This window comes from Balaenoptera physalus, assembly GCF_965194825.1.
Source record: "Balaenoptera physalus genome assembly, chromosome: 1".
In the NCBI taxonomy this organism is placed as follows: domain Eukaryota; kingdom Metazoa; phylum Chordata; class Mammalia; order Artiodactyla; family Balaenopteridae; genus Balaenoptera; species Balaenoptera physalus.
Window position 1 is genome coordinate 195056872 of NC_138882.1, and position 20695 is coordinate 195077566.

The 20695-nt window shown below is 64.9% G+C and overlaps 1 protein-coding gene and 1 long non-coding RNA gene across 2 annotated transcripts in view; one reads left to right on the plus strand and one right to left on the minus strand.

The window, feature by feature from the left end:
* The window catches only part of PLCH2 (phospholipase C eta 2), a 71690-nt gene extending 52768 nt beyond the window's left edge, over window positions 1–18922 (minus strand). The window contains exons 1-2 of the mRNA XM_082451788.1: window positions 16454–18922; window positions 14816–14976 (exon numbers count right to left, since the gene is read on the minus strand). Of these exons, the coding sequence (XP_082307914.1) occupies window positions 14816–14976; window positions 16454–16614 (322 nt within the window). The 5' untranslated portion in view covers window positions 16615–18922. The remainder of the gene's footprint in view (window positions 1–14815; window positions 14977–16453) is intronic.
* On the plus strand, window positions 15153–19255 carry LOC309655903. Its single transcript, XR_014261045.1, has 3 exons — window positions 15153–15514; window positions 15819–16032; window positions 18912–19255. It is a non-coding gene; the product is annotated as an uncharacterized lncRNA (long non-coding RNA).
* Window positions 19256–20695: the final 1440 nt, after the last annotated feature.

The window sequence follows — 20695 nt, forward strand, 5'->3', positions numbered from 1 at the left end:
GTGGAAAGTAGGAGCCCCAACGTGCCGGCCACTCACCCCCTTCCCCAGGGGGCCTGAGACTGAGCGTGTGTGCACGAGGGCCGGGGTCTGCACGTCTCCGAGGGCCCCACGGGGAAGGAGGCAATGAAGTGGCCGCTGACCCCAGGGGATGCAGGCGAGGTGAACATTTCGGAGCCTTCCCCCCCACACATGTTCTGGGCTGTGAGTGGACGGCCCGACCCTGGGCCTCCCCAGGCCCAGCTTGTTTGCCATTGAGCCTGAGCCTCCTGGAGCCCCTGGCCCACCCCGTCTGAAGCGGAGCAGGAGCTGTGAAAACAGGTGTGAAGCGTCTGCTCCGATCCGTGGGGGTGGAGACCCTGAGATCAACGCCCCAGAGGCTGCTGGGAGCAGAGAGCGGGGATGAAGGCAGGAAGAAGAGCCGGGTTGGGGGGGGCGCAGAACAGGAGCGGGGTGGGGCCCCCCCAGGCCACTCTGCCCCAGAGGGACACACACACACACACACACACACACACAGACGGCTGCAGGGGCCGGAGGCTGGAGGAGACCCAAGCCAGATCAGCCCCAGGGAGCGAGCGCCCACCGGCCCTGGGTCTCTCTCCACAGCCTGGGCTGGGCTGGGCGGCCAGGCAGCCTCCTTTGTCCCTTTGTGCCGGGCAGCAGAAGGGACAAAAGCTCTGCTCTCGGCTGGCGGGCGGCTGCACCGGAGACGTCTCCCAGGAGCCCTTCCTACCCGAGCCGTGGATGCGGGCCTGTTACACAACAGACCTAAGAATAATCCGGGGGGAGGGCAGTGCAGGGGAGAAGGCCGTCCAGCCTCCTGGGACCCCTCAAGCTATGGTGGGCGATGGGGCCGGGCAGGTAGGTCCTACTTCTGCCTGGGGCCTGGGGCCTGGGTCTGTCTGGAGGCCCCGGGGGCACCTCGGGGCACACCCACCCCCAGCACCTGGGAGACCAGACCACAGAGTCCTGACTCCTGCCCGCCCCCCTGGCTCCCAGGGACCGGCCTGGCTGTTGGCAGTGGCAGGCGGAACCCCAGAAGACCCATCTGTGCCCTGTGGCCCTTGGGGTCAAAAGCCCCAGCTAGCCCACAAGGAAGCTGCATTTTCAGTGGCCCCGATGGCTGTCCCTTCCCAGTGACCCCCAGCACACAGGGCCTGGGGGCTACAGTGGACATGGGCGCGGGACAGGGGAGGGGACGGCTGGCCCAGCAGTGACAGCAGTGGAGCAGGTGGCAGGCAACCCGTGGGTCTCCAAACCAGACTCCCTTCCAGGGAGCGGGGAGCGGGGAGCAGGGCGGGCACCATAGTTAGCAGCTAATGAAGTAGGCCTATTAGGCGCAGGGTAACAGAGTATATACAAATTGGTCCATATCTCTCCATCTACTGCAGACATTAAAAATTAAAATCCAATTACAACTCGTATTGTCAAACCTGGCTGCTGCTGCTTACGGCAGCCCGTGTGCCAGGCGGGGGGATTATGTAAGCTGAGCTCTCAGCTACACAGGGCGAGGGCCTCGGGGAACCCCCAGGAGGGTCTGCAGGGGTCTCTCCAGCCACAGGTCCCTCTGGCACCTACGGGACCCCACGGACCTGGCCCAAGCACCGGCTGCGGGGGCCCCTGGCTGGTCACCCACAGAGGGGGGCCACTGCCAGCCTGCGGGACAGCCCCCCAGTGCCCCCGGCTGCCCCTCAAAAGCAGCATCCGTGGCTGGGTGTCAGGCGTGACCCCTGGACACCCCGGCCCAGCCTCGGGCTCACCGCGCACCCTGGATGCGCCACGTCCAAGACATCAAGGCCACTGGACCCCCCACCCTATTCTGGGAAGCCCCAGGCACGGCACACACTGCTTGGCCTGACAAAGGCTCAGCCCTCTCACACCGCGGGCACAGGGCCGCGGCCTCTGGTCAGGCGCAGGCCAGGCGGGGCCACCGAGCTGTCGGGCCTCTGGAAAGGGGGCCGTGGGGACCCTGCAGACACGGCCAACGGCACACGCTCCACCTGCCTCCCCACCCCTTCTGGAACCCCCAGACCCTCCCCACAGGGCCACACAGAGGATGTGGCTATGGGTTAAGTACAGAGGAAATATGACAGGGTCGGGGGACTGCTGGGGGTCTTTAGAGCCAATTTCTCCCATTATCCCAGGGTCCTGGGGCGTACAGGCAGGCTGACTCCCGCCCCCACCACCCACGAGAGGAGGTGGCGACATCTGGCCCGCCAGAACTCCCCTCTGGGGCTGCCGCTCTTTGACGGGGCTGTGGGCTCATCACAAGTGGGGTCCCCGTGACAGAAGCATTTGAGCACCAGGTGCCAGGGGAGCCGAGTGTCACCTCTCGGAGGTCAGGCACAGAGGGACAGAGAGGACACAGACTGATACATTTTCATGGGTGCGGGGTGGAGAAGGCCAAGGGGGAAAGGCCAGCTTCAGCACGGCATCCGTGGTCACTCTGTCCACCTCAACGGTCGCCAGGCAGGATGGGGGCTGGGAAGGTCTCCTGCTTCCTCGGCATCTTCCCTCTGCCAGTTCCGGAAGTGTCCACGTCCCCTAAAGGACGCCTGCCCCACAGCTCCGCTCGCAGGCACAGAGCCCCAGGAGGGCCTGCTTCCCCCACCCCACCAGCACCTGCAGACAACCTGGACAGAGCTGTCCCGGAGCCTGGCTGGGTCCCGCCTGAACCGGCAGTGCCCGCCCGCACGCACGCACGCCTGCCAGTGTTGGGAGAGGCTGGCCCAAGGCCAGAAGCGGCACCTGCAGCCCAGGGAGATGTGCCAGGCCCCTCTCTGCGCAGTGTCCCCCCAGAACCTCGCCGCAGACCCAAATGGCAGTGCACCACCTACAACCAGTGAGGGGGCGGGGTGCCCTGGCCTGGGCTCAGCAGGGCTCAGCCTCAGCTCAGGGGCCCCGGTGAGACATCCGTCCTCAACCAGGGCAGGAAAGTTCGCAGGGGGCGGCCCCCAGATCCCTCAGCCCGCCCCGGAGGCCTCCGAAAGAGCCCGGACCCCTCACCTGCCCCGCGCCATCCGACACCCACACCCCGGCCGGACCCCTCCAACATCGGGGGCCCCCCCTCCGGGGTCTAGACCTCAGAAGCATTTCGGCCCACCAGGCGGCCGTGGCGAGGGGAGCAGCGCGCGCCCCCTCCCCGCGCCGGCCGGGCCCGCCGCCCAGGGCAGCGGCGCCCCCGCGCGTCCACCGAGTCCCAGGCGCAGCAACAGGAGCGGCGCGGCACCTACTGTGCTTCCGCGGGGCGGCTCCCGCGTCCATTGTCTCCGCGGCGGCGGCGGCGGCGGCGGCGGCGGGGGCGGCGGCGGCGGGGCCGGGGGCGGGGGTGGGGGCGGCCGGGGGAGGGGCGCCGTCAGCGGCCGGCCCCGGGCTCGGGCTGGGGTCGGGGCTCGGGCTCGGGCGGCATCGCCCCACCGGCTCGGAAGCCCGCGGCGGGCTGTGCGCGCGGCGGGCTCGGCGCGCTGACACTACGCCCCGTGGAGGCGCCGCGCGCGGAGAGCGCTGTCACTCGTGCCGCCCGCACCACACCCCCTGCCCGCCCCGCGCGGGGAGGGGGCCGGGGGCGCGGGCTCGCGGCCGGCGCAGATCCGCGGGCGTGGGACGCGGAGCCCAGGCGCAGAGCGCGGGAGCCCGGGCGCACACTGGTGCCTGCCGGCCCGCCCCGCGCCCGCGGCCAAAGTATTTGCCCCGCAGAGATGCGCCCGCAGCCTCCCCGCACCCCCCACTTCCCCCTCCAATCCCCTCTCCGGTTGGCCCAGGCCGCGGGACTGGGAAGGGGGCGGGGCCGAGAACCGCTTCGCCCTCCAGAGGCTGGGCACTTGCACAGAGAGCGGCTCAGCTCCGTGAGACGGGTGTTTGCCAGGCACTGCCCCCCACGTTCCCAACCCACCGCCACCCTGGTGCTTGAAGCGAGGGGCCTGGGCCACCCCTCCCCCAAGACGTAAGGTGGCACGTGCAGAAACCTGCACCAGTGTCTGCAGCTGCGGGGGAGGGGTGGCAGCCCAGCCCCGGAGCGGCTCCTCTTCGGGACACCAGGTACCGCTCAGCTCACACCAGGGGGCAGACGACCCTGGGTTGGGGGAGGGGCGCTTAGCGCTGCTGTCTTGGAAACTTGTGACCCCCGAGTCTGGAGAGAGCGTGGAGACCAAAAGCAGTAGTGGGAGCTGCCCACCCCCTTGTCTCCCCAAAGGGCCCCCTGCCTCCCCAAACGGGCCCCCTGCCTCCCCAAACAGGCCCCCTGCCCGACGGCAGCGCCAGCCCCAGCACACTCGCCCTCTCACTGCTCCAGGTCCTAGAGGGTCCTCCAAGCAGCGACAGAGCCGGGGTCTGGACCCTGGGGACCCTCGTTCGTGGGACCTCCTGGCCAGATCAGGCTTCTGGGAGCCCCCTACAGCCTGCCTTTCTTCCCCTTCTGCTGCAGTGGAGGAGGGGCAGGAGAGGCAGGTCAGGAGAACAGGTCCGGCCAAGCACCGGTGTCCAGAGAGGCCGAGATCCCACCCGCTGGGCCTGGTCTAGTGACAACAGGAGACGAGATGCAAGCTCATATCCCAGCTCCCCGCGGACCCACAAGTAGCCTCAGCTAAACCCCTCCCCTCTCTGGGCCTCAGTTTCCCCAGGTATAAGACCTGCTAGTTTCTAAGGTTCTTTCCAGATTGCTGCAGCCCAGAGAGGTTCCTGACTTTCCCCAAGCCACACGGCAGATTCCTTGGCTGTGCCACAGACCCCAGGGTGGACCTGAGAGCCCTCTCAGGGCCAAAGCTGAAGCACGAGAGACAGCATCTTGGCATCTGCCAGGACCAGCTGAATTCCCGAGGCTTCCTGCTTTCCAGCTACACTGGACAAGGGCTGGGCCCCAACTCCCAGCGCAGCCCTGCACACCTGCATTGGGAACTGCCCAGGTGTGTGTTTGGGGATGTTTCGTTTGGCTGAGGCTGACCTGGCTCTGGCAGCCCCCACTCAGGGAGGCATCAGGCACTCCCACCGGGCTGTGAACTGGAGGCAAAGACCCCATCAACACTTCCGTGAGGGGCTGTCAGAGTAATGCATCCAGAGCTGCAGAGGCAGCAATTAGGGCATCCCTCCACCTTCAGGACCACCACGGCGGCTCCGGGCTGCTTCCTGTCCTGGAATACCATCTCCAGCAGCTTCTCTGCCCACCCCCCAGGTCAGGGCCTGATGCCCAGGCCGGGCCAGGGCCGCCCACTCCTCTCCCTCCTCCCCAGCCCCACCTGGACAGTGCCCAGGACCCGAGATGGCTGAGAAGGTGGAGTATGGAGACGCCCAGAAACGTGCAGGGGGCTCAGTGGGGTGAGCGCAAAGGCAGGGTAAGAGTGAAGGAGCCCCCGCAGGTCCTCGGGAGCCAAGCCCGGCCAGGACGGGACTCCCACCGGGAGGCCCCACGACATTCACACCAGTGGGTGCTCACAGCAGGGGCCTGGCGAGCAGGGCTGGGGGCTTCCTTCTGCCCTCTGCCCATCCCCAGCCCTCCAAGGCTTTCCTGAGTGACAGCTGGGCTGGGTGCGGGCAGGTGGGGAAAATTCCTGGGTACCCCGAGTGGGCAGCACCTCCTACCTGCACACCTTTCTCAGGCAGCATGGGGCCCTGTTGGGGGGAGGGGGTGGCTCCTCTCACGGGGACAGAGTTGCCGGTCCTGGGCACAGGGAGATTCCAGCAGCCCACAGGGATGTGCCCTCTGTGCCCAGGGGACACGGCTGAGAGCCCAAGAGCCAGGGACAAAGAGACACACAGACACACACCCAGAGACAGAGACGCGGAAACCAAGGGCAACGACGAGACGGGGAACCCGGGCTTGCTCCTGCACGAAATCAAAACTGAAATGCAAATCAGAAACCTCGAAAGAAACCTCCATTCTGCTCCAGAGACTCCAAGAATCCCCGGAAGGAGGCCACAGGACCTCTGGGCAGGCGGGGCTCAGGGCCTCCACACAAGGAGGCTGCGCGCGGTGTGTGGTGTGTGGACGTGCCTACCACGCCCACCAGGTCGTCCGGGGGGCAGCTTCAGCAGCCAGGGCACACAGCCTGCCCCCCGCCCCGCCCAGCATCGCCCCCGCTGAGAGCCACCCCGGCCACCCTTCCTTACCTGTGTCTCCCAGACGGGCTGCTATCCGGGCCTCCCCTTCACCCCCTCTGGCCTCTGGGCCTCCCTCTGAGGCACCCTACCTGTGCTGCTTCTACACAGGCGTGAGAGTGCTACTCCGGTTCGAAACCCTCAGGGACTCTGCTCTCCTGTCACTCGACACAGCTCCCTCGGCCTGGTACCCAGGGGGCCCCACCCACTGGCCTCCGCCCCTCCCACTTGGCTCCCAAGGCCTGGAGTGAGGCCCCTCCTCCAGGAAGCCTTCCCTGGTTCCCTCATTCCACGTGCACACGTCCCCTCTGAGACTGCATCACAGAACTTCCCTTGAGATGTCACAGGGGCCTTGCCCTTGTTTCGAGTCTGTCTCCAGCAAGATGATCCCCAAACACACCAGCTAGCCTGGCAGCTAGCCTCGGGCATGTCTGCTTGCCAGATTGACCTGCTGCCCCGTGTACCCAGAGACCATCCCCGTGGGCAGCGTTGCCTGGCTCTGGGTGTAACAGGTGGCCCCAGCGAGAGCCCGGCTCAGAAACCTTTCTGCAGCTGAAGGTCACCAGCGAGCACACAGGGCCCAGAGACACACACACAGAGGCAGCAAGAGGCACAGCAAGTGCCATGGGCAGAACAAGGGCATGCTCGCCAGATCAATAAGCTTAATGGGGTGAATGTGCAATTCTCACCTGCTAAATTTAGAAAGTGTGTTTCAGTTTTCACCAGCAGCTGGTCTTAAGACGTCTAGTTCTCAATCAGAACTCAAGACAACCTGCAGGATCAGATCCAGCTCTCCCGTCTCCTGCTTCCTACACACGGAGCCCAGGGCAGCCCTGGCCAGGCCAGTGTCAGCCTGGGTGGTCGCCAGGCATCTCCATGGGCACAGGAGGAGGGCTGGCCCACCTGCCCCAAGCCCCCAGGGCACTTTGCTGCACCAAGGTGGTGCCGACTGGGGGGCATGTCTGATGGGCCAGAGGTCTTTGTGGGCACTGCCAGCCCTTAGGAATCATTGATTCCTGACCCCACTTTTCCTTTGAGGGGGAAGCTGAGGTGCAGAGAGAGGAAGGCACCTGCCCCAGGCCCCCCGAGACCAGGTATCCTGCCCGCAAAGGACCTCTTTCACTGGCAGGGGTGGGCGTTTCCATCTGGGTCTGGCAGGACGAGGACGGGGCCCCTGAGCTGGGTCAGGACTGAGGGGGCCTGGTCAAGGCCATGTCTAATACGGCCATCCACAGGGCCAGAGCCTCGGCTCTAGGCCAGCCTGGACCCCTGGGTCAGGCAGTGCAGCCACAACTGAGTGCAAGAGGTAGACCATGTGAGCAACCCCCCGGGGGCTCTCACGTCCTGGGACCTGCAGGGGAGGTGCCTGTGGATGGGGAGGGTGGGAGGCTGGTGGCAGGTGGGTGGGAGTGTGGAGGGCTGCTCCCAGCGCAAGAGCCAAGGCCAGCTGGGGAGAAAAGAGTCGACAGCCGCAGCTCAGGGCCAAGCCAACGTGGATGTGGAGGCCAGCAGGCCAGGGAGGAGGGGCCCAGGGCTGCAGTGGGGGGCGGGGAGGAGGGCAGAGTCCTTGACCTGCCCAAGCCGGGGTGGCTGGAGGCGCCCTCTCCTGGCCCTGGGTGGGGGCAGGACAGGAAGGAGAAGCACAGCTCCCTCCCCATCCTCCCTGCGGCCACCCCAACACTCAGTGCCTGCCACTGCCTTCTCCCCTAGCTGGGGGCCACTGGCCTGGGGGGAGCAGGGAAGGACCTGGGTGACAGGGAGGGATGTGGGTGGGGGAGGGGAGTGTGCCTTGGAGAGTGGGAGGGAGCAAGAGAGAGGGGGTGGCCGGAGCACAGGGAGGTAGCCCTGGCAGAGAGACCCCCCCAGGGCCACCCCAGGGCATCTCTGGACCAGGGGATGCTGAGCCCTGCCCCCTCTTCTCACCCCACGCCCAAACCCCTGGCCTACTGCACCCACCACTGTTATAAACCAACTATGGCTCTCACGCAGCAGCCAGCCCGTCTGCTGGATGATGGCTCTGTTCATTCATTCATTCACCTTTTTGTTCTTTCATTCCTGCAACCACTGACAAACACTCTCTGTGAGTCCCCAGCGTGCCCGGCTGGGTGGCTAGGAATTCAGTGGGCCCCCATCCCAAGGCCCCTACCCCGGAGGCCTCTGCCCACTGACCAGCAGGAGACGACCAGCTCCCCAGTTTAACTGGCACAGCTGACACTAGGTGGCTTCCTGGCACAGCAGGAGGGGTCCTCGGATGGGAGGGGCTGAGCAGAGGGCTGGGGGGCGGCGAGGCGGGAAAGGGATGCAGGGGCCAGATCACAGCGGGCCTTAGAGACAAAAGTGAGGGGCTGTTCTCGGGTCAGGCCCAGAAGATCATTAAGACAGAGGGCTGGGGGGCGGGGAGAGGAGAGGGGGAGATGCGGGGTCTGGCTGCAGGCCTTCCTCAGCGGGCCGGGACACCCAGGTGGCTCAGACAGGCAGGGCCGTAGGGGTGGAGGAAAGCGCGGGGACCTGAGACACTGAGGGGCAGGACTTGGGCTCCAGGGGTGAGTGCTGTCCGCTCAGACTGGGAAGCTGGGGAGGCTCTGACGTCCAGTTCTCATGCTGACGAGTTTGAGATTCAGGCAGAGCCGTCCAGCTGGCCTTGGGAGGTCCAAGGTGCACCCGGCCAGGAGTGGGGCCCGGGCACCGCGAGCGGGGTGACCCCTGGTGGACCTCAAGTCTCTGGGGCGGGCGACCATGCTCAGAGAGGAGGGGGCCCGAGCTGGACCAAGTGATGCCCGGCTGCTGCCCAAGTGCACCCCTCGTGTCTGGCTTGAAAGAAAGCAGAACCCGAAGCCCCTCATGCAGGGTCTGCTCGGGTCCAGCACCCTGTGCCGGCACACGCTGAGGGCTAGCTGTCCCCAGTCCACAGGGCTGCCCAGCCCAGCAGGAGGGCAGAGGCTCTGGGCTCTGGGCTCCGGGGTGAGTCCTGGCGCAGAACCCTGGGAGGGGCCGAGCAGGACTTCACGCCCCCCTCGCCCACTCCCCACCCAAGGGGTGTCCTTCCTGGCCCCAACCCCTCCTCATCCAGCCAGACTCAGGAGAGGCCGTGCCCTGGGCAGCCCTGTGTTCCCCGGGGCCCAGTCCGCAGGGGCAGGGCAGCAGGGCACTGGGAATAGCCAGCCAGCCCAGTCTGCACGGCCACCCCACCCCCAGCTCTCCCGAGCGACAGGGCCTGCAGGCGACGGCGTGGCTCAGCTCAGGGAGCTGCTGCCCCCAGGCGAGATGGCGGAGAGGGGCCCTCGCTTTCTCCAGGCCAAAGAAGGAGGCTCCCAGTACCCCACGCCGGGCACGGCACGAGCCCCCAAGGTTGGGCCACACCAGGCCCGGGCTGGGCCTCCTGTAGCAGCGGGCCTGACCCCCAAAGACTCCAGAAACCCAGGCTCCCCTGTCAATCACAGCAGCGCCAGTGCAGGGTCACCTCCCACACAAGCCCCATCGGTGAGCGGCTGTTCCCAGCGCTGCCCTGCCCAGGCTCCATGCACCAGGAGGTTCTGCCACCCGGGGACCCCTGTCGGGGCCTGGGCCCCTTCCCCAGTCCCTGCAGAGAGCCCCCCCCCACCGCCACCCCTAACATCCCTCACCTTACAAACCCAAAGCAGCTTCTGATAAGCTTGCTGCTGGCCTGGCTGGCTTCCTCTGGCCAGGCTGGCTGGGTAGGGCGGTTGGAGAGCCAGCCCCGAGCACTGGTCAGCTCAGAGGAGTCCCAGGCCCAGTGCACTGGGCCCCCTGCTCCCCTGGCCCAGGACCAGGTTTCCTCCTGCAGGAAGCAGCACCCAGGCCCCCAGCTGCAGCTTTAGCCTGTCCACTGGCCCCAGCCATCCTGAGGACCAGCCCCCAGCTCCATCCCCTGCTTCTAACTGCAGCAGCCCCTTCCCTACACCCTGATGTGGAGCCCAGCGGTCCGTCCCCCTTTCCCAGCCTGCCCTGGGCTGCCTGCTCCCCTGCAGACTGGGCAGGATGGTCTGGGGCCCTCCTGCCCATCTGCCATCAAAGCCAGGTCTCTGTCCCAGGGCCCAGCCCAGTTCTAACGCATGCCGCATAGTTAGGAGCTGCAAGCCCCGCACTTCTCAGAAGAAATCTCCCCTGTGCAGCAAGCTCTGGGCATGGGGGAACCCCCCATGCCACCCCTGCGTGTGGAGCCTCGGGCATCCCTGTGCGCCCAGGCCCAGGGTAGATGCCCGAGGACAAAAACAACTCATGGCTTCGTCCACACAACCTGCCCAGGATTCATGATGACAAGGAATATCAGTGCATGTGGCACCAGGGAGAGGGGCCCGCTGGATCCCAGAGAGGGGACAGGACCAGAAAGGTTCTGTCCCCCGTCCCCTTGGCTAGGAAACCCCGCAGTCAAGTGCTTCTCTGCTTGCTTGGGTGGGGTGTTTCCTGGAAGAAAGACCCTCACCACACTCTCCAAGACTGGAGAGTCAAATTGGCCAGCGGACGCTTTGGGCTGCCTGTTAGAACTGTGCGTAAACTGAGAGTTAACAGGCCACGAGAGAGCACCTGAGGGAAGCAGATGAACTCACAGTACTTGGACTTACTAACTTGTACTTTATCTACTCAGAGGCAGGGTTTGGTTTTGCTTTTCTGAACCAGGCTGCATTCTGTATTCGTGAGGATTAGGACCCTCTGCGCAAGGGGAGCGCGTCCCTGCCCAGAGGCCCCCAGGGGTGTCCAGAGAATGAAGGAGCCCAAAGCCACTATTGTCCAGGAAGCCGTGATCGCTTCTCCCAGGCGCAGATCACCCTGAAGGTGAGTCCTGCCTCTTCCGGAAAGGCCTGTGACCCCTCAGCGGGTGGGGCTAATTCTGGAAAAGCAGCGGGGGAGGCCGGCTCGAGTGCACCAGACACCGAGGCTGCCCAGGAAGCTGAAGGCGGGAGCTTCAAAGAGCTTGGTGAACATCCAATGCCAAGGCCGCCGTGCTTCCAAGGAGACAGCCAGAGGCACAGACCAAGACGCGAGCATGCGTCTTCTCCGCCACATTATTCATAACAGCCAGCGCTCATGAGGTTCCTGGATGCTCGGCAATGCCCGAGGGGCCGCGCCCACCAGAGTGAGGAGGCCATTAAAAAGCAGGCTCCAGAAGAAGACGCCAAGGTTAGAAGGGAGCCGAGCGGGTCTAAGCCCCCAGGGCCGGGCTTGTCGGGAGGGGTTGGTTGGGGGGGACAGAGAGACGCAGCTGGTAACCTGGAGCAGTTAGAAACCCACGCACACAAGGGCTCAAGGAAGGTCGTGTATTCTGTTCTTTCCAAAGCATCTCCTCGGAGCAAGTCCTGCTTCCACAGCCAGGAAGAAAGAAATACAGGCGAGGCCAACATAGAGCCGGCGCGAAGTCCCAGGGACAGCAGCGGACCCGAACACACTGTGACGCCCCCAGAGCTGGCGCTCCTGCCGTGTGGACTTGCGCGAGCCCCCTCCCCTAGCCTCATGGCCCAGAGGCTACAGCCGCCCAGCCCCTCCAGCCCCAGGCCAATAAGGACTCAGACTCAGACACATGGTCCAGCGCCCCAGCGCTGTAAGACCCAGTGTGGTGAGGGGCCAGACCCAGGCCCCGCGTGCCTCCCACGTCACCCCCAGATCCATAGCCTCTGGGCAGCTCATTTGCATTCTCCCATCTTTCGGCCTGTTGAATGGGATTAAGTAGCTCTAAATGAACCCCGTTACCAGGGACGTAGGAGAACAGGGTGAGAAGACAGCGCAGTGGGGGTGTGGCCGTCCCGCTGCCCCAGCCGTGGGCCTGGTCCCCACACTGTCCACCCACCAGGCGCCTCTCCGGAGTGCACGGGCTCTGCTCTGCGCCAAGGGCCCAAGGCCGAGACGAGAGCCACAGCGCCACGGGAACGCCAGCCACACTCACTGCCTGGGCTGGAGCAGGGCTTGCCCCCATCGTGGGCACCGTGGACGCCAGTGGCCCCGAGTAACGTCACTGGCGCCACCTGCACCCGGCCCCAGAGCCCAAGTAGCCAGGGCTCCAGAGCGGCCCCCGGGCCCACGCCTCTCGTGCACCGCTCTGACCCGTGGCCCCCCGCCCCCCCGCCTGTCTGCCGCTTGGGGACAGAGCTGGCTTCAGCCAGGGCAGGCACTGCGGCGCAGAGGAGCCCGGACGTGCTTCAGTCCAACACAAGGAGGCGCCTCCTGACCGCAAGGAGACCAACCGTCCCCAGGCAGCCTCCAGCACACACCGGCCCAAGGGCCTCCCCCGCCCTCGTGGCTGGGAAGCCTCCCTTGCTCACAGGGGCTGCCTCAGGAGCCTTCTGGAAGGACCTCCAGGGCCAGATCAGGCATCCCCCCCAGGCCTGCCCTCCGCCCCGCACCCAGCGGAGGACCTAGCGTGACGTCAGCATCAGCAAGCCGGGCGTGGGGGGGACAGGGAGCTCGGGGCGGGGGGAGCCGGGGAGGGGTCGGTAGTTTGAGGGTGGAGCCCCCTCTCCTCGACATCACAGCCCCTCCGCACGCCCAGAGCTACAGGCTCCGTCCGTCCCGCCCCCCGGAGGAGCGGCCCGGTAGCCTCCCCTCCCCTCCGCTCCCCCGTTCCAACTACCCCTTCCTCTGGCGTCCGTTCCAGACTGAGCTGAAAAGCAGGGCCCGGAGCCCAGGCAGGGGACTGTGCGCCTCTGAGAAGACACGCCCCCTCAGGCGGAAGAGACCTGTCCTGTCCCGGCGCATCTGGGGAATGTGGGGGGAACAAGTCCCGGCCGGCTCGGGCCCACGGGGGCAGGGAGCACGAATGCCCACAGGCGCGCACACGCTCTCGCCATCAGCGCACATTCCTGGGGCCTCGGCCGCCCAGGAAGAGCAGGCCTCCTGTGCGTGAGCACGTGCGCGCGCACACACACACACACACACATGCACACACACATATGCACACGCACACCCCACTGAGGTGCAGACCTGTCATCACGCCCACAAGCCTGGTGCTGGCTGGGCGCCACGCAGACCCTCACCCGGGACCGTCCCAGGAGAGCTGAGTCAGGGTCCCACGAGCAGCTGTGTCCGCCAGGGAGGGGCCACGAGGAACCCCTGCCCGCCCCGCCCCCCAGCCAGAGGTGGACCTGCCGCTCAGCAGAGCCTCCCACTCCAGGCGCACGAGACCCCGGGGCCTCCCACTCCAGGCGCGCGAGACCCCGGGGCCTCCCGCTCCAGGCGCGCGAGACCCCGGGGCCTCCCGCTCCAGGCGCGCGAGACCCCGGGGCCTCCCGCTCCAGGTGCGCGAGATCCCAGAGCCCTTGTGACCGTCCCCAGGCGCCCGGCCCAACCACACACCTGAGAAGGAAACGCTGCCGAGATGCCAGAGACAGGCCTGCACCCACCAACGGGCTGGGCTGCCCCCCGGCTCAGCCCATCCCCTCTCCCAGGTGCGCCGAGCTCCCCCCTCGTCCTGCAGCTCCTGAGGAGCCCGGACTGCAAGGAGACCAACCGTGCCCAGGCAGCCTGGTCCATAGCTTGATAAATTTCAAGACCAACCGTGCCCAGGCAGTTGGTCCATAGCTTGATAAATTTCAAGACCAACCGTGCCCAGGCAGTTGGTCCATAGCTTGATAAATTTCAAAGGCAACACAGGAGTCATTTTACAGAGAGCGACCAGCCCCCCTCTGTTGTGACGGTGCTGGATGCACTGGCCAGCCCTGGGCCACGCTGGGGCCCCACGGACCACAGGAGGAGCCCAAGGCACAGGTGGGCCCCTCAGCCCTTTCTCCAGCCCTCTGAGGCGCACAGCCCCTGCCTGGGCTCGGGGCCCTGCTTTTCAGCTCAGTCTACCCAGGGCCGGTAGGGGGTATAGGCACACACTGCAGCGGCCTCAACTCCAACTCAGCCCAACACGCTAGACTCTCGGGGCAGAAAGCAGCCTGGTGCCCTGGGCGGGGAGGGGATAAGCCCCCCACCTCCCGCAGGCCCAGGCCCAGCCTGGTATGTAAGTCTGCCACGCGGTGTGGGCATGGTCTGTCTGGCTGGACGTGGAGCCTGGGCTGCCCAGGGAGGACCAGGTCACCGCCAGGCACCCACCCTCCCCTCAGGCAGGGGCTCTCGCACCTGGCCAGGTCCACCCGTGCACCTGTGTGATTCCAAAAGTTGGGAGTCGAGATGCAGCAAACAAATGTTGGGTGTTGGACGTGAGAAGCACGGTGAGCCGGGGGTTGCTGGGGGCAGGGGCGCAGCCCCAGGGCAGGCGGGACGTCCCCCTCCCAGTCTGGAGGGCGGAGCGTGTGACCTCACCCAGCTGCGCCCCTGAGGTCTGTGCGCTTTCCAGTCTGGATACTATAGTCCCATGGCTTTTAAAGTTGACAGAGAGAGAGAGAGAGAGAGCGGGGTCCTCGACCCACACAACCCGCTTCCAGAGGCCACAAGTGTCCCGGCCAACAGGCCACAGGACACCGAGGCCTGGAGGCGCCACACGCAGCCAAGAGACCGGCTGAGGCCCCCGAGCCAGCACAGGGCTCTCACGGGTCTGACCAGGCCGGGCGGAGCCGCAGGGGGAGCTGGCAGCCCCCAAGCTGCCTTCCCAATAAGTCTGCTTGTGCCTCTTCCCTTGTGCCAGGAGACGTCCCACTCCTGGCAGGCCGCAGCAGCCCCCCAGTCCTGGAGGAGCAGGCGGGGCACCCTGTACCCCAGGTGGGACCAGGACGTCACGCCCGCTGGGGAACTGAGCCCAGAACGGCATCGCCGTCTACCCGGAAGCCTCACTCACCCACAGGCAGAATGTTCGTGCTCAGGAAAGGCCGTCTGCTCTCCAGATCGGGGCCTGGGTCCTCGGGCGAGGGCACCATCGCGGAGGGACCGAGGGCTCTCGGCAGTGCGGCGGCAGGTGAGAGGTGGGACTGGCCTGGATTACCAGCTGGGGCCGGCCATCTGAGGGAGGCAGGGAGAGGCTGCTCTGAGGTCCCTCTGCCCCGAGGGCCCCAGCGTCCTCTGCCGGGATGGAGGCTGGGTCTGTCGCTCATCACTCCTAGAGAGGCAGGGGCAGCGGGCTGGTGAGCGAGGCCTGTCCGGCGTCCAGGTGAGTGCTGGGCGGGAGTGCAGGAGGGGGCTGTATTGCAGCCCTGCTCCACTCCCCCCACCGCCCCCCACAAGCAGCCCTTCAAGGTGGGGTGCAGGGCAGCCTGGCAGGGAGTCTGGCGGGAGGCGACCCCGCCCGGGACACTGAGGCTTTGTGGGAGGACCAGGTGCAGCCAGAGGGCAGGGGATCTTATCAGTGGCTGCATCACCGAAGTGCTGATTGTTTCTCTGTGCTGGGACTTGTTCCATAGCTTGATAAATTTCAAAGGCAACACAGGAGTCATTTTACAGAGAGCGGCCAGCCCCCCTCTGTTGTGACGGTGCTGGATGCACTGGCCAGCCCTGGGCCACGCTGGGGCCCCACGGACCACAGGAGGAGCCCAAGGCACAGGTGGGCCCCTCAGCCCTTTCTCCAGCCCTCAGGTCCCACTGCACTGTCACCCCCAGGTCCTCAGTCTCAGGCCATTCCAGCCACCACTCAGTCTGGGTGGTGGGTGGAGGCCACGCTGGCCTCCCAGGCAGCCATCGGCCCCGGGGCTGTCTGGCTGGGCTCCCACCACCCCCCAGTGGGCCCAGACCCCGCCCGGCCTCCGCGTGGCCTCCATAGAGGCTCAGTCCCACCCTGGCCTCTGCTCAGGCCCCCCTGCTGTACCTTTCCAGCTCCTCCCCAGCCAACCGCCTCCTCGCTCCCACAGGCCAGCTCCTTCCAGAGACTTCTTCTGTGCCACTGCCTCCTGTGAGCCTCCTCCCGGGGGCCACAGAGAGACCACAGAGGCCAGCATGGGAGGCCTTGGCCGCTGGGCTCTGTTGCACTTCTGACGTGCCCAGGACGGAGCTTCTGAGGCCTGGCCCTCGGATGGACATCGAGACACCCGGGCCCCAAGACACCCGGAGCCACGCTCTGCCCAGGTGGGAAAAACAGCGGGGGCGGGGGGCAGCACCCCTCCCAAGGGCCCCTCAGAGCCGCCCTACCTCGTGGCCCTTCTCCAGCCACCCGGGAAGGAGGGCCCCGTGGCGGTCTGCCCTTCCTTCACCCTGGCAGGCTTCAGCCCCCAAGCCCTCCACCTGGCCCACCCCCCCCAAGATCAGCAGCAGACCCGGAATCGGCTGCCCCCCAGGGCCCGACAGCCAGGGCCCTCGTCCCAGGCTTGCCCATCCCCCTCCCTGCTCCCCCAGGAGTTCCCTGGGGTCCTGCACGTCCCACGAGCACAGAGGGGATGCCACGCATCCCCCGCTTGCCCACCCAAGCCCCGCCGGGCCCACACAGCCCTCCACAGGCCCACCTCCCCTCCTGGGCGCCCCCTCGCCGCCGCCCGGGCCCCCGGCTCACCTGCGGTGGCTCCCCCGAGGCGGCTGGACCACCACGGCCCCTTGGCCACACAGCCCAAGAGGCCGGCGCCAGCTCTGGCCGCTGAGCCGGCTACTGCCAGGGTTCCGAGCAGGCCCCACGCTTCCTGCCGCGGCGGGAGCCCAGGAGCTGTGCCCGGACATGTCTGCCAGAGCGGGGCCGGGCGTGGGGCTCGGGCTGGGCTGGCACAGTCGAGCCTAATTAGGCAACAGCACCCACCAGGAGCTGAGGCGAGGCCACGGAGGGCCGTGAGGTCAGCGGTTGGCGAGCTGAGGCCCCGGCAGCACAGGCGCCGGTGAGCCCCGCCCCCCGAGCCACGCCAGGGCCCCTGATGGCGCTCCTCGCTTCCAGCCACGCTGGCCCCCGCGGGGAGGGGCTGAGGGTCAGAGGAGCTGCCCGCCGTCCCCAGCTCGGCCCCTCCCGCTCTCACAGGCTGACCCCCGGGCTAAGGAGGGGCACCGCCCCTCTCAGGCCTCCAGCCTCTGCTCAGACCCCGGCCCAGATGCCAGCGCCAGGCCTGGGAACTGGCTACTGCCCACGGGTGAGCAGTCACGGTGACATCATTCAGAGCCAGGCCGGGTCGGGGGGGACAGGGCCGAAAGGTTTACTGGACTCCTGACCCTCAGAAGCCGGCCGTTTAATCAGGACCCTCGGCACAGGCCCGGATAGGCTGGAGGGTGGCCCGGCCGAGCCCAAGCGCACAGGGGGCGATGCCCACACCCAGACGGGCAGATCCACCTCCATAGAGTGGCCAGTGCCCAGCCTCGAGGCCCCGGGATGGAGTGGCTGCCATCCTGGTGAGTCCACAGCACCCACCCGCCCTGCTGTCGCCCGCTGCGTGGGCCTAGGTGTCCCTCAGGTCCGGTCTCCCGGCCTGGACACTGGCTACTGCTTCCATCCCAACCCCGCCCAACCCCGCGGTGCCCCCGCACCATGCTCCACAGAGCAGCGGGCTCGCAGTGAGAGCGCCACAGGGGCCACCGCGAGCCCCCCTCCGGCCACCCTCTCCCTCTTGCCCCCCGCCGTCTGTGCCAGCGCCCAGGAGGTGGGGCCACCACATCCTCCACTGGCAGCACTGGCATGAGAAGAATCCCAACTCACCAACCCCAGCCCAGCTGGTGTGGCTGCACTGGGCCTGGCCCCGAACATCCAGCCTTTCTAGACCCTCTGCCCAGGTCCCCCCTGGTGTCCACCGCGGGCTGGACACCTGGCCCGAGGCCCCCAAGGGCTGACACGGAACGGTATCAGGGAATCAAAAGGATGGCCCGTCTGCTGCCCAGGGCCCCCACCCCAGCCTTGCCCATCCGCCTCCCCGCTCCCCCAAAGCTGCCTGCGGAGTCTCCTCCCCAGGTGGGACCCTCACTGCCCAAAGCCTCCCCCGAAGCCCCCTCCCACACAGAGCCTGCTTATTCCCGCATCCCTGCCACCCCAGCACAGCCTCCAGGCTGGGAGTGGGGTCCAAGGTGGAGGAGCCCTGATGATGGGGCGACAGGTCAGGGCTCCCCTGTGGCCTGAGAGTCTGGAGCTGGACCCTCTACCAGGAGCCACCTGCTGCCGGAGCCTCCCCTGTGCCCCACCCTGGACCTAGCGGATGAGGACGCAGAGAATGGAGGCTGGACCCCGACAAGCCCGGCCTCCCCCCTCGAGTGGGTCAAGCCAGCCAGAGCCCAGCACAGAGGCTGTCACCCAGGGCCCGCCAGGCCGCACATGGCAGCAGCCCTGACCGCGAGGCCGGGCGGGAGTGACGGGGCGATGCAGCCACACGTGTGGGTCCAGGGGCTTCACGGAGCAGGACCCTTGCCCGGGGGCAGGAGGGAAGGGCTTTAGTTGAGGGCAAGTCCTGGGTAAGAGCAGGGATCACTCAGCCAGGGCACGTGTGTGCAGCCTGGGACCCAGCTGCTCTGCTCCGGAGAAAGAGCCCCTCCAGGCCCCAAGGGATTGGGGGGGGGGGCGGATATCCAGGGCAGCCCTGTCAGGTCGGGGAGCTGGAGGCCCCAGGGTGGGGGACACACACTTGGAACAACACGGCATTAGAAGGAGGAAGAAAGAGTGTCTCGCGGGAGAGAGATGCGTCTTGAGAGCACAGTGCCGAGCGAAGAAAGCAGAGGTCAGAAGGGGGCAGACGACCAAGACCACGCCACAGAGCACTGCTTCCCGAAGTGTGGCCCACGGAACCCCAGGGGTCCCCAGAACCTTTGGGGGCCCATGAGGTCTGAACTATTTTCATGATTCCGCTCTCCTTCCCCGTGCTGACGTTTGCACAACAGTGGGTAACATTCCGCACAGATCAAGGCTGCGGGACCACAGCCGCATCGCCTCCTGCATCACGGCGCGCTCAGGATTAAACAAAGAAAACGCCGTGTCCCTGAGCCCATCCTCGACAGAGCAGTAAGTATGACAAATTTGATTAAACCTCACCTCTGGGTTCGCATCTTTCTAGTATTCTGTTCGAGACCACGGGGAAGGGCTCCCGAGTACACACAAAGCTGCCACCCCCGAACTGGTCGCGGACACAGCTCACAGACAGCATTTTTTACCCGAAAGAACAGCTGGCAAACTGGCTATGCCGTATGGGTGTGCAGACATCTGGCAGAAGTTTCCTCAAAAACAAGTGAAGTGGGGACTTCCCTCATGGTCCAGTGGTTAAGACTCTGCCTTCCAATGCAGGGAGTGCAGGTTCGATCCCTGGTCGGGGAGCTAGGACCCCACATGCCTCGGAGCCAAAAAACAAAAAAAACATAAAAAAAAGACAAGTGAAGTAAGCACGCCATTAAGAAAATAAATGACAGGATCTGTCGCCAACAATCAAAGCCACAGCTTAAGTGAACATCAGCATTTGGAAGAACTTGACTCCACCACTGTGAGTTTGACAGCTTCCAAACAGTGAAGGCTGTTTCTCATGAGAGTGGTGGTGTTAATGTGCTCTAATGAAACGTGTCAACATTTGGTAAATCCACCGAACTCAGCAAACCAATATTTCCCAGACGACCAAGACAGGATAATCCAAAATCACTCACAAGTGAAGATCCTTTCCAAGCGAAAACCAGACCAATGGGTGTTAGTGTAACAGAGCCCCTGACGGCCGTTGACAGGGATGCAACTTTCACATCTCAGCTCCCTTAAAGAAGCTCTCATTGGTTCCGTTTTGGCGGAGCATCCGAGAATATCCACCGTTACCTGAGTCGGCAGACGTCCCCGTAGTCTTCACCACAACGCACTGGGACAGATGGAATGCTGTGTTCTCTACCCAAACACGACAGAGATTTGCAACAATGTAAAAAAACGTCCCTCTTCTCACTGAATTTTTTGTTTGGAAAAAACCAGTTATTTTCATAAAATGTTATATTAACGTGTGATTAGTTGATTGTTATTTTTAGTAAGGCCTCATCCATAACTGTTTTTTTTTTTTTTTAAACTAATTGCCTTTTTTTTTTAATTTATTTATTTATTTTTGGCTGTGTTGGGTCTTCGTTTCTGTGCGAGGGCTTTGTCTAGTTGTGGCAAGCGGGGGCCCCTCTTCATCACGGTGCGCGGGTCTCTCACTGTCGCGGCCTCTCTTGTTGCGGAGCACAGGCTCCAGACGCGCAGGCTCAGTAGTTGTGGCTCACGGGCTTAGTTGCTCCGCGGCATGTGGGATCTTCCCAGGCCAGGGCTCGAACCCGTGTCCCCTGCATTGGCAGGCAGATTCTCAACCACTGCGCCACCAGGGAAGCCCCATAACTCTTTTTTTTTAATGATCACTTTTACGTTCTATTGTGGTAACTGTCAGGTGATCATAACCAGGGGTGTGCTGGGCAAGACTGACCAACCAGCTCTCGGGGGAGGAAAGCCCTGAGGATGGTGTTTGCTGATGCCCATGGTGTAAGCACACCCACCGCAGCCAATTTCAGGCTATGATCGTGAGATTACTGAGCGCGGAGTTGGGAAGAAATGGGCGACATTCCATCCCCTGGGATTTCCAGTCCTCAGATGGAACAGACACAAACCCTATCTAGACAAGAACATGGATAATAGTAAGATGTGAATAATTAGGAAGTGCTAAGTTTTGAGTGTTGATTGCTTGTGCTTTTACATAACTTATATGGTTTACGTAATTTGATTTTAATAATGGCTGTGTTTAACAACCAGCTCACAGAATTACCGGACACCTCACAGCCGGCTCTCGCCAGCTCTCTCTCCACTGGACACAAAGCTCTTCGGGGTCCCCAACAATTGTTCAGAGTG